The 13,724-nt window shown below is 40.0% G+C and overlaps 1 protein-coding gene across 1 annotated transcript; it reads right to left on the bottom strand.

Annotated features, from left to right (window-relative positions):
- Window positions 1-904: 904 nt before the first annotated feature.
- On the bottom strand, window positions 905-13,436 carry LOC142985614 (uncharacterized). The gene is made up of 5 exons (XM_076133895.1): window positions 13,227-13,436; window positions 12,314-12,363; window positions 7,970-8,152; window positions 6,907-7,086; window positions 905-6,528 (listed from the first exon to the last, which is right to left on the bottom strand). Exons 1-5 carry the CDS (start codon window positions 13,247-13,249, stop codon window positions 6,512-6,514), a joined length of 453 nt encoding a protein of 150 aa, XP_075990010.1. The 5' UTR covers window positions 13,250-13,436; the 3' UTR covers window positions 905-6,511.
- Between the last annotated feature and the right edge of the window lie 288 nt (window positions 13,437-13,724).

Genomic DNA, 13,724 nt, shown 5'->3' with positions numbered 1-13,724 from the left:
ACCTGATACAGCTATGAAATGAAAGTTACATTCGTTTCGTTTTAGTCGTATACCTTTAAGCCTTCTGTTTGACTAGATTATCAAAATCCTATCCAAAACCAAATGTCCTGAAATTAGTTAATAAATGATAGTCACTCTTCGGCAAGTTTCTCAGATTTTGATAATCTAGTCAAACAGAAGGCTTAAAGGTATACGACTAAAACGAAACGAATGTAACTTTCATTTCATAGCTGTATCAGGTTTTACTGTACAAATTGGCATAAGATTTTAGGGAATATTACCGCTTTTAGGTGGCCGGGCTGAAATATAATTTCAAGTGATTATTCTTTCTAAATATGTATTATAATTTAAAATGAAAGCGTTACATGTATTCTATATCTCTATATCTCATTATGTACTGGTATTAGTTTTTGGTAGGTGTTGCAGTTTTACTGTTTTATATTAACGAAATAATTTCAGCCCGGCCACCTGCAACCGCTAATATTTCGTATGCTATTGCATTTTAGGATTCGATTTTGTGTTACATATGCATAAATTATAGGGTACATTTCATCTGTAGCACAATATTGCCAGTATTTTTTGTAGATTAGTGGGAAACAAGGTGGCCGGGCTGAAAACGTCAGGCTGGCCCGGCCACTAAGAAGTGCACGTAATTTCTTTTAAAAAGAGTTACATTGAAAATGAAGGTGTTACATATATTAGTATACCCGGGTACATTGGATTGATAACAATCTCATTATTAAATTCCAAGGGGCCGGGCCAGCCTGACGTACATACCAAATTACGACACGTTTTCCCACAATGAGTTAAGTTTATACTGTTTTATAAAAGAATAAAACGAACTAAAAACCCTCCCTCCTCCCCGCTTAAGACTAAGTCTTACAAAGACTAAGTCAGCGCAAAAGATGTTAATTGGTAAGCGGATAAAAAAAGTCTTGAACAACAAAAATGGTACTTGTTATTATAACAAAGAATAATTGAGTGCAAACAAAACTTAAGTATAAAATGTTAAGAGTTGATTTGTCTACCATTAGTTAACTTTATTTCGGGAATAACATTAAATCTTTTTGACTTATTTAAAGACCACATTTCTCGTTATCATCCTAAAAGTTGCCCATTATTGTCCCTCTGGGCTAAGGGTCACCTCTTTCATTGTAAGAGGAGTTAGGCTTTAAGTCCACCACGCTAGCCTACTGCGGGTTGGGGACTTTGCATACTTTCAAGAACTGTTTCAACAACTCTCAGGCATGCAAGGTTTGATCTGGCTAGCTACGTACCTAATCAGGCAGGCATTGCTTGCTCGGCATCATTCGGCTTGTGATAAAAGCCGAGCGGCATAAGTTGATAGTTGCCAAAACAAGTGATTATATGCGCCGGTCGAGCGGTTTGTTATTCCCGAACATTCGTTCACATATTTAAAATATTACCAGCCGGTTATAAGCTTAATGCCGGTCCGATTATGTCCACAGCAGACCTACGATGTTTTCCCTCACCGTTACAGCAGTGATAATCATTTCTAATACACACATAACTAGTAAGTCATTGGTGTGTTGCCTTGGGTTTGAACACTCGCTCACTTGCGTGGTACATGCATGTTTAACCACTCGCATATCAGTGCTTATATTGTATGTCAAAAGCGATAGTATTCCCAAATTATCTAATGATAGAAAAATCGACCCGTAAATTTCTTTTACTCAAGGGTAAAATTCATAGGTCAAACTTAAAACTGTAGAAAACTTAACCCATTTAGATACTAACGCAAGTATAGAGACGCTGCCGAATAAGAGAAGTGTCGCGAGTTAGTACACGAGTGAGCTCTATGTGGCTACAGTTGTTAGTCTTATTTACTTTCAAACACGTAGCGCTGGATTTTACAGTTTTCACTCTGACCGGCCAGTTAAGGCAAGTCAGAGATGACCTGTGGGTGGCCGAGGCGGAACGCTCTTGCCGGTAATAGGAGGCAAGACCGACTGGTAGGAGCGAGCTGTGGGTTTGTGCACGCCTCCTTGAAGCTAAGGGTTAAGGGGCGATTTAAAACCCGCCCCTGCTCGAAGTTGTACGCGGAGTATCTGAACGTAAGTACCGTGTCATAGTCCCTTATGTTGTTTGTTTGTCGTATGGTTAGTGGTCAACCTAGTGTCAAAGTTGTTGAAGTCGCGCGAGAGGTATTTGACATGGTTTAACGACTGTTATGTTAGTAGACTACAGCCGGGATCCCTAGGCGAAGGGCCTGCAGTAATGGAAATGCATTCATGATATCTTTACTTTGTCAGTTAAATGTCTGAGATTAAAATTCGGAGCTAGGAGACCGCCTGAATTCTTACTGGTCGTGTATTTGTTGTCAAACAAACAAATTATACTGATAAAGGAGTTATTATGAAAAGATTTGTCCATCGTTAGATAACTTTATTGCAGAAATAACATTAAATCTTTTTGACTTATTTAAAGACCATATTTGTCATTATCATCCTAAAAGTTGCCCATTATTGTCCCTCTGGGCAAGGGTCACCTCTTTCATTATAAGAGGGGCTAGGCTTTAAGTCCACCACGCTAGCCTACTGCGGGTTGGGGACTTTGCATACTTTCAAGAACTGTTTCAACAACTCTCAAGCATGCAAGGTTTGATCTGGCTAGCTACGTACCTAATCGGGCAGGCATTACTTGCTCGGCATCATTCGGCTTGTGATAAAAGCCGAGCGGCATAAGTTGGTAGTTGCCAAACCAAGTGATTATATGCGCCGGTCGAGCGGTTTGTTATTCCCGAACATTCGTCCACATATTTAAAATATTACCAGCCGGTTATAAGCATAATGCCGGTCCGATTATGTCCACAGCAGACCTACGATGTTTTCCCTCACCGTTACAGCAGTGATAATCATTTCTAATACACACATAACTAGTAAGTCATTGGTGTGTTGCCTTGGGTTTGAACACTCGCTCACTTGCGTGGTACACGAATGCTAAACCACTCGCATATCAGTGCTTATATTGTATGTCAAAAGCGATAATATTCCCAAGTTATCTAATGACAGAGAAATCTACTCATTTACTGATTTTAATTGGCGATCTATTTAGCAGTCCACCGTCCCCTTCGTACACAACGAACAATTATACTTCCCTGCATAAATCTTTGAGAAAAACAGATAAGATGTTATAACCAACTCTAAATTAGATGTAAGTTTTTAACTGCTTTAAGTAAATCCAAAGTAGAGATATTAAGAGCCTATGTATCTACCATTAGTTAACTTTATTTGAGGAATGATAGTACGCGACACTTAACTCTATGTGTATGAATATAGCAACGAATCGCTGCGCAAAAGATGGTAGTCAAATCCAATAGACGCACACAAGTAGCGCGAACGGAATTGTTGCGGCTCGCTACATACAGCGACATCTACTGGGATCAGCGCACAACCAACCACCACGCGCAGTGTGACTGACGTCACAAGTCCTGAATCGCGCTATCGAAGTTTGCACTGCAACTGACTATATACAAGTTCCCGACTACAACAGTCGGGCAGCCTAGGCCCACCAGGCATGATCAGCTCGCCTGGTCGGAGGATCCTCCCTTTGTGTCGGTGGAACATGATCACCTCGTTCCTCCACAGAATCTTCTTCTTATCGTATGGTTAGTGGTCAACCTAGTGTCAAAGTTGTTTAAGCCGCCCAAAGGCTTTTGACGTGGCTTAACGACTGTTATCTTAATTGACAACAACCGGGACCGACTTTATACGTGCCCTCCGAAACTCGGAGACGCCCTGTTCAAATACCACTATGCGGTCACCCATCTATGGAATGACCGCGCCAAGGTTTGCTTAACCCACAGATCGTTTACCGACCGGTGAGCGCAACTGGCTATGGGCGCCTCTCTCCACAGACTGAAAGAACGCTCTTGTTGTCTCGGTCAGTCGTTCTCCTATTAGTCACTCGGCATAGTCTACTCTGCGGCTTGTTGCTGTATTCACACGCATATATTCAGATGACGCGTACTATATCATCACTTTTGAAAAGTACTGGTTGATTGTTTTAGTTTTATATTATACCAAATGTTGCCCAATACTATCCCTCTGGGCAAGGGTCACCTCTTTCATTGTAAGAGGGGCTAGGCTTTAAGTCCACCACGCTAGCCTACTGCGGGTTGGGGACTTTGCATACTTTCTAGAACTGTTTCTGCAACTCTCAAGCATGCAAGGTTTGATCTGGCTAGCTACGTACCTAATCGGGCAGGCATTACTTGCTCGGCATCATTCGGCTTGTGATAAAAGCCGAGCGGCATAAGTTGGTAGTTGCCAAACCAAGTGATTATATGCGCCAGTCGAGTGGCTTGTAATTCTCGAATATTACCAGCCGGTTATAAGCTTAATGCCAGCCCGATTATGTCCACAGCAGACCTACGGTGTTTTCCCTCACCGTTACAGCAGTGATAATCATTTCTAATACACACATAACTAGTAAGTCATTGGTGTGTTGCCTTGGGTTTGAACACTCGCTCACTTGCGTGGTACACGAATGCTTAACCACTCGCATATCAGTGCTTCGGAAATTTTATGTATAAAATGATAATATTCCCAAGTTATCTAATGATAGAAAAATCGACTCAAAACTCATTTTACCCAAGGAATTTAAAGGTCAAACTTTAAATTAAAGATAGCTTAAACCAAAAGATTGAAACAAAAATTACTGAAATGATTATTGACATAAACAAATACTTTTTTTTTTTTTTTTTTGTTAGCCTGTACTGTCCCACTGCTGGGCAAAGGCCTCCCCCATTTTCTTCCAGTCCCCTCTATCTCCTGCTATTCGTGTCCAATTAATATTAAAGGCATCTAGATCGTCACGCCAGCGCTTCTTGGGTCTGCCCCGACGGCGACGTCCCTCTGTAGGCACCCATTGCGTGCTGATCCGTGCCCATCTATCTGGGTGCATGCGGCTGACGTGACCCGCCAACTCCCATTTAAGCTTTGCTGTTTTTGTGCCCACATCAGTAATGCCAGTCCGTGAACGTATGTCCGAGTTTCGGATTTTATCTATTAATTTTATTCCAAGAACACTGCGTTCTATGGCTCTATATGAAAAAAAAATTTCTCTGTTCTTCTTTATAAACAAATATGTTTTAGTAAAATTATTTTGAAGGAAAGTCAGACAAGCCACGTTAAGCTACGCTTGCCGAGGTTGTTCTGTGGATGCGTGACCATGTTATACATATCGGGTTCCTCCGTGTTTCGGAAGGCACGTTAAATTGTAAGTCCCAGCTGTCATTGCCGAAGATTTTTGACAGTCTTTAACAGTAGTCAGAAGCTTGAAAGTCTGGCAACCAGACTTACTTAGTGTCGTGTTATAACCCAGGTAACTGTGTTGTGGAGGTCAGATACACATTTTTTAAGTTGGTTAAAAGTTAAAAACGTTGAAGACTCGTAGCAAGTAATATGTGACTATTTGCAAAGGAAATAGGGCTTGAATTTATGTATTCATTTGCTATTAACAAAAAAGAAGACAAAAAACAAAAAATACAATATACTGACTGTTTCAAATACTTTGTAAAAAGTTTACGAAATAAAGAATATATTGAAGTATTTTGAAATATTAAAATATTTGTATCTCAAAAATAAATATGTGTAAATTTGGCGTTAGTTTATATGCTTATAGAAACTATCTGATGATGGAAAAAACCTTAACTAAAGTGCTCCCAAATGAAAATAAATCCTTAAATTTAACGTCAAAATGTTCTAAACAGTACAAATATATGTGTCCAAAAGTATCAATGCGTTTAACGCAAAAATGATAAATTCACAATTCTTAGAAATGTTCTAGAAGATATCTTTGAGCTTTTTTTATACAACATTTTTTTGATACAAATATCTTGTACGTAATCAATGAAATTTACACATAAAGCAGTTAAAGGGCTTTAGTTCTATTGTAACTGTATTCATGAAAAAGAGGGCTTATATAGGCTCGTGTTTGTATTTTAGTTGGTTAAAAAATACCCGAGTTAAGAATGTTCAGATTTTTTGGACACAAAAATTGTACTAAGACTCATAATGCGTTTGTGCCTCAAAATGTTACCAGGCCTCAAAAACAAACAAGGCCGCAACACGTTACTCTGTTTTAAAATATCATTTTGAAGCTCAGCTACTGCTATGATTCAAGATATTATTAAATCTCAAAATGTTACTAGGCCTCAAAATAGAATCAGTTATCTAAATGTTACCAAATTTCAAAAGTCAGTAGGCCTGAAAATGATTCTTTCTCATCTTTAAAACAGAACCGAGCCTCAAAATTTACCCAAACCTCAAAAAGTTACCTCAAATTACCCATGAATACAACTACAAATACAATAAATACAATCAAGCCCTAACACAACTGACCTAAGCCAGCACGGCGGCGAGGAGGTCGGGCGCCTCCGCCTTGTACACGAAGGGGTCGGTCCTCTCCAGCACACGCACCGACAGTCGGCCCACGCCCTCCTCGTTGTACTGGATGAACGACATCGCGCGGGCTAACTGGTCGCCGTCTATGACTTGATGAAATCTGAAACAAAAAATAGAAATATAATATCTAGCTTACATCTTTTTACCCCGTGACTTAGTTAACATTCGCTCGGAGCGATTTCTAAGGTTAAGTTACGCTTACTGAGGTTATTCTGTGTTTCGGAAGGCACGTTATGGGTCCTGGGTGTAATTTTAGAAGATCTGTGACTTTTGTTACCGATAGTCAGAAACTTGAAAGTCTGTCAACCAGTCTTACCGAGGGGTATCGTGTTATAACCCAGGTAACTGTGTTGTGGAGGTCAGATAGACAGTCGCTGCATGTAAAATACTGGTATCCAGATGCATCCAGTAAAACTGGAAGCCGACTCAAACATAAAGGCTAGGCTGACTATGAATGCGGCCAAAAAATTGTACCTACCTTGAATCTTAAAACACGCGGTGACAAAAGGCACTTCGTGTACAAATTCGGGCAGCATCTTGCGTACCAAGTTGACGGGTACTTCCTCGATGTTGCCGTAGTCCACGAAGCACAGCTGCAGCACCGGCTTGCCGGGCGTCGCTTGCAGCACCACGGCGCGGTACCACTCGTCCGGAGATACTGTGACCAAACACAGATTCATAATAATGCCTAGTTGATATCAATTGAGTGTCTAATATAATGTTTCAGTCTGTAATAATTTTAATTACAATTGTTTACAAACATTTTGTAACTCACACAGCCTGAGACGCGCTGTGACGAACACGCTGCTGCGATGTGACAGTAGAGTAAGTGGCGAGAGCTCATGAGTGCTCAGGTTATATGAACTGACACACACACAGCCTGAACACTCATCGACCCTAGACACTCTGTCGTCGCTGTGACGAACACGCTGCTGCGATGTGACAGTAGAGTAAGTGGCGAGAGCTCATGAGTGCTCAGGTTATATGAACTGACACACACACAGCCTGAGCACTCATCGACCCTAGACACTCTGTCGTCGCTGTGACGAACACGCTGCTGCGATGTGACAGTAGAGTAAGTGGCGAGAGCTCATGAGTGCTCAGGTTATATGAACTGACACACACACAGCCTGAACACTCATCGACCCTAGACACTCTGTCGTCGCTGTGACGAACACGCTGCTGCGATGTGACAGTAGAGTAAGTGGCGAGAGCTCATGAGTGCTCAGGTTATATGAACTGACACACACACAGCCTGAACACTCATCGACCCTAGACACTCTGTCGTCGCTGTGACGAACACGCTGCTGCGATGTGACAGTAGAGTAAGTGGCGAGAGCTCATGAGTGCTCAGGTTATATGAACTGACACACACACAGCCTGAACACTCATCGACCCTAGACACTCTGTCGTCGCTGTGACGAACACGCTGCTGCGATGTGACAGTAGAGTAAGTGGCGAGAGGTGCATCCGGTGAGACTAGAAGCCGACTACAACATAGTAAGAAGAAAGGCTAGGTTGATTTTTTTTAAATTCCGTACCTGATAGCTTGTGCATCCTTTTTGCAGTCTGTCGCGTAGGTTTCACGGAGTAAATGGAAGAGATCCCCGTAAGCGTGGTGCACGGGCATGCAGACAAAGTCGCCGTAATCGTGCGATAGTCGCTCGCGGCCTTATTCGTTAACACTAACAATGTCGCTGATTGCGAGTTCTTCGATGAGGAACCTGTGAAAGAATAAAATTATGTATCTAATCATTTATATGTAAAATTTACATATATGTATATAATTCAAAGGTGACTGACTGATATAGTGATCTATCAACGCACAGCACAAACCACTGGACGGATCGAGCTAGTATTTGGCATGCAGGTAGATTTTATCACGCATCCTAGGTTTTATCACGATGTTTACCTTTGAGTTATAGATATATAATTATTTTATTTGTTTATTCACATCTAAACACTTAATATTAATATAACACTAACTATGTATTTATAAGGTAAGAGAACGCGACGCGAACGAAACGTGGACGTCACGTCTACGACGCTTGGGCGTTGTATCAAATGTTTCAAATCAATAATCAGACTGAACGGCGCCTGCGCGCTACCTACACCTTTGTAGACGACAAAGAGTTGATTATGATGAAATGTGGTATATATGAGAAGCAGTGGTATGTAGCTGAAAACCCAGAATAACACATACGTTACTTTTTATCCCGTAGTTCCCGAGGGATCGGGATTTACACGGGAAGGGTTTCCACGCGGACGGTGTCGCGGGCAGTCTCTAGTTAGAAATAATTATCACTTGCTCTAACGGTGAAGGAAAACATCGTGATGAAACATTGCACGCCTAAAAATTTGTTTAATACATTTATAGAGGACATGCAAAGTCCCCAACTCGCTCTTTGTCAGCGTGGTGGACTCAAGGCCTAACCCCTTCCCCTCGTTTGGGAGGAGTCCCCTGCAGTGGGACAGTAATGGGTTACAAAACTTAAAAAAAAAAGAAAGAACGCGACGTGAACGAAACGTGGACGGCACGTCTACGACGCTTGGGCGTTGTTTCAAATGTTTTAAATCAATAGTCAGACTGAACGGCGCAGGCGCGCTACATACACCTTTGTTGTCTAGTCAACCTTTGAGATTCTATATAAATCTATTTTTAGCACATCTCGGAACATTATTTGTATTTATTACTAGCTGACCCGCGCAACTTCGCTTGCGTCACATAAGAGAGAATGGATCATCATTTTCCCCGTTTTTGTAACATTTTTTACTGGTACTTTGCTCCAACTAGTCGTAGCGTGATGATATATAGCCTATAGCCTTCCTCAATAAATGGGCTATTTAACACTGAAAGAAATTTTCTAATTGGACCCCTAGTTCCTGAGATTAGCGCGTTCAAACATACAAACAAACTCTTCAGCTTTATAATATTAGTATAGTATTAAACTAACAACCTTATACATCATGGCTAAGTAACAAAAGCCACGCAGATGGAACTCTGAAGTAAAGCTACATTTGCCGAGGTTGTTCTATGGATGGGTGAGCATGTGAAACATTACGAGTTTGCAAGTTAATTTGTGGGTACCGGCTGTCATTTTCAAAAATCTTTGACAGTTGTTAACAGTAGTCAGAAGCTTGAAAGTCTGACAACCAGTCTTACTTAGTATCGTGTTATAAGTCAGGTAACTGTGTTGTGTAGGTCTGATAGACAGTCGCTGCATGTAAAACACTGGTATTCAGCTGCATCCGGTGAGACTGGAAGCCGACGCCAACATAGTTGGAAAAAAAGATTAACTTATGGATCCTCATAAAGCGATCAAAATGGTATATTAAAACTATATTTATTATTTCACTAAATTAGAGAAAGCTTACCTATAAAATAGCAAGCTAGTAGTTGCGCTTACCGGTCGGTAAACGATCTGTGGGTTAAGCAACGGCGCGGTCATTCCATAGATGGGTAATCGCATAGTGGTATTTGAACTGGGTGTCTCCGTGCTTCGGAGAACACGTAAAAAGCCGGTTCCGGTTGTTGTTAATTAAAATAACAGTCGTTAAGCCATAGGTCTTCGAGGTTGAACAACTTTGACACTAGGTTGACCACTAACCATACGATAAGAAGAAGAAGCAAGATTTACACACTAAAGCAAGATTTCAAGATAAAAGATCTATGCAGGTGTTATTTAATTGGGTAGTTGACAATTAATCTACTTATTATGAAATGTCAAAAACACATTTTAGTATAAAAAAAACGAATGACGAGCACGAGTATTGCTTCTGAATCGAAATAGCGTTTTTTTGTATGAGTTTTGACGCTATTGAATAGATAAACTACCGTTAAATGTACCTCAGAAACCGGGGGTAAGATAACGAAAAATTAAACAAATATTGTTGGACAACTCACACACGGTCATTTGATTCCAACGGTAACGGTAGTTTATCTATTAAATTACGTTTTTTTTTATATGAGTTTCGACGCTATTGAATAGATAAACTACCGTTAAATGTACCTTAGAAACCGGGGATTAGTCCACTACCCTATTACGAAATTACACGCGCGCTCGAAACGAGAGCGGCTGGGAGACTGGATGGTTATTATCTCATGTCATAAATCAATAATATAAGTTTGTATTGCGATTGCGCGTCACACCCTCTCGTCTGGCGTCTAGACCGGGTGTGTTTTATTTTTAGGCGTGTTCCTGGGTGTAGGAGGCTTTGTTTGTACAGTAAATATTGCTTTTTGTAGAGTTATTTGTTTATATATAAATAAGACAAACAAATAAATTGTAAATTGCATTTTTCGTTAACAGTATCCGTTAGTTACTTAAAAAATCCAAATGTTTATGAATAAATATGAGACACTCTATTTTTTTACCACTAGCTGACCCGCGCAACTTCGCTTGCGTCACATAAGAGAGAATGGGTCATATTTTTCCCCGTTTTTGTAACATTTTTTACTGGTACTCTGCTCCTATTAGTCGTAGCGTGATGATATATAGCCTATAGCCTTCCTCAATAAATAGGCTATCCAACAGTAAAACAATTCTTCAATTCGCACCAGAAGTTTCTGAGACTATCACGTTCAAACAAACAAACAAACTCTTCAGCTTTAAAATATTAGTATAGATAACTGTCCTACTGTTGGGCAAGGCTCTACTTCCGAAAAAGGGAGGGGTTAGGCCAGGAGTTTGGGAACTTTGCATGCCCTCGAAAAATTTAATAAGCAACTTTTATGCATGTAGGGTTGCATCACGAGGTTTTCCTTCACCGTTATAACAAGTGATAATTATGTCTAATACACACATAACTTGGAAAAGTCATTAGTGTTTTGCCTCGGGTTTGAACTGTCTACCACTTTTACCATGCGGCTATCTGTTGCAGATAGGTTATCTGACACTATATGACTAACCCATGGTTTCTAAGGTACATTTAGCGGTAGTTTATCTATTCAATAATGTCAAAACTCATATAGAAGAAACGCTATTGAATAGATAAACTACCGTTAAATGTACTCAGAAACCGGGGTAAGAAACTGGCCTTAAGTACCACCACAATAAAAACACGACGTCTTTAAAAGCCACGCGACGAGTACGCGACGCGACCGTTACGTTCACGATACGTAAAGCAACTGAACTAATAAATAAAGCCTCGATATCCTTAAAGTTTATTTATAGAAGTCTCCTCTAAATATTAAGGCTACATTTTCGTAGGAAAAGTAATTTCTTAGAAAGGTATTATTGAAGTAAACATTTATGAAAGGACTTTCGCTTCCAAGGAGCTTCTGCCCACGACTGTTTCCGTGTGAAATTATTTCCCGTGGTAAAAGGTATTATTCTTTAATTTAGGTTAAAAACTATCCTTTGTTTCTATATTCTTAAAGACAATGCACTAGGAATTGCTTTTGTGTCGCGGGGACTTTTAAAAACATACAAACAACGGACACGAAGTACAGTTAGACGGACTAAAGAAACTCATCATCCCTATTAAAATTAATAAGATATAATCCATGCTTATATTATAAATGTGAAAGTAACTCTGTCTGTGTGTCTGTTACTCAATCCCGCCTAAACTACAGAACCAATTTGCATGAAATTTGGTATGGAGATATTTTGATACCCGAGAAAGCACATAGGTTACTTTTTACCTCGGGAAAATGACGCATTCCCATGGGAAAATTCAGATGGCGGACGAAGTCGCGGGTTAAAGCTAGTATGGAATAATAGTAATTGTAGCAAGCACAGCAATTAAAAAATAACTAACAAACAAATTGTAAAATCGCACACAGCAGACAAAGAACACGCGGCGTGAGCGTGACGTGAGCGAGACGTGAACGACACGACATCATTCAATCACAGTTCATAAATCAATACATATTAATTTCGCACCTGCGCTTCCCGTCCCAGACATCCGCCATTTTGATGTGATCGAGAACATTCTGCATTTTAAAATAAACTAAATATGATACCAGTAGTTAAATTTCAACTGCACAATAATTTTAACTATTCACCATCGGTTAAAACCTATAACCGAAATATATTATGGAGATCTATAACTGAAATATCGGAGAATACGAAATGATATATTTGTAGTCGTATTCTAAGCTGGGACAATGATATATCGGCTTTGTCCGAAATAATGTTACATAATGTGTACCTGTATCCGTATCCGAAACCGAAATAATGTTATTAAAATACCCGTATTCGTATCCCAATCCGTATATGTCTAGTTTAAACATCACAATCAATACATATTAATTTCGCACCTGCGCTTCCCGTCCCAGACAGACGCCATTTTGTGATCGAGAACATTATATAGATTCTTACAAATTATTTTGTATCATAATGGAGGATTATATCGATTTTATCTTACGAGGGGTGGTGGCAATTAGGTAGATTATAAAGATGTACTTCAACAAGGACAGATACACACGAGTATGAATGAAATAAAATGTTATGGAACTCTGTATCCGAAAGTATCGTATATCCGAAAATATGTATGGAAAAATTTGGACCAATTTCGGAGATTCTAAATCACCTATTCGTCTTTTGGTTGATAATGTATTCTGTATACTATAACTACAGGATTGCCCGAATTTATTTCAAAACCCGTAAACGTACCCGAAACCGAAAGTCTTTTAAAAACATGGCTGCATCCGAATTCGAAGTTTCACGTAAAGTTGGAAACAAGTTATTCGAAAATATTTTACATCCGTTTAACCGTATCCGAAACCGACACACCCGTATCCGAAATATCCGAATCCGAAATCTCACATCCGGTAAATAACATATAAACACTCACCCGGGTGACTTACTCACGAACATTCTGCACCTTTATCACACTTGTCTATAACTTAACAGCGAGACGAAATAACGGCTGTTTCAAATACAAATGTAAGTACATAGTGTATTGTGACGCGGCGTCAGTTATAAAGATACTAGTGTGTGCGGGCGCGCTTCACTCAGTACTGGCGGCGGCGAGCTCCGGGATGCGTTTCAGTGTGACGCAGCGGCGCAGTTGCAACCACGCATGTCCTAGATACACTGAATATTAACGATCGATTAAAGGGCGTGAGACTGATTTAAGGTCTGTCCCCACTATCCCGTATCTATCGTATGGTTAGTGGTCAACCTAGTGTCAAAGTTGTTCAAGCCGATGAATGACTGAATTAATGAAAGAATTGATTAATAACTGGGTGAAAGAATTACGAATTGGTGAATAAGTGAATAAATGAACGAATTGATGAATGACTGAATGACAGAACAAATTAATGAATGACTGAATGAAAGAACGAATTGA

This window comes from Anticarsia gemmatalis, chromosome 30 (assembly GCF_050436995.1).
Source record: "Anticarsia gemmatalis isolate Benzon Research Colony breed Stoneville strain chromosome 30, ilAntGemm2 primary, whole genome shotgun sequence".
Taxonomy (NCBI): Eukaryota; Metazoa; Arthropoda; class Insecta; order Lepidoptera; family Erebidae; genus Anticarsia; species Anticarsia gemmatalis.
The sequence above is the reverse complement of the archived record's forward strand: the minus strand, read 5'-3'. Positions and strand labels throughout refer to the sequence as shown.

Excerpts from the sequence above, each read along its gene's own strand:
- LOC142985614 (XM_076133895.1), bottom strand. The coding sequence starts at position 13,249 with ATGTTCGTGAGTAAGTCACCCGG. Across the intron at positions 12,364-13,226 it reads TTCGTGAGTAAGTCACCCGG|AATGTTCTCGATCACATCAA; the intron begins GTGAGTGTTTAT and ends TTTAAAATGCAG. Across the intron at positions 7,087-7,969 it reads AAGGATGCACAAGCTATCAG|TATCTCCGGACGAGTGGTAC; the intron begins GTACGGAATTTA and ends GTTTGGTCACAG.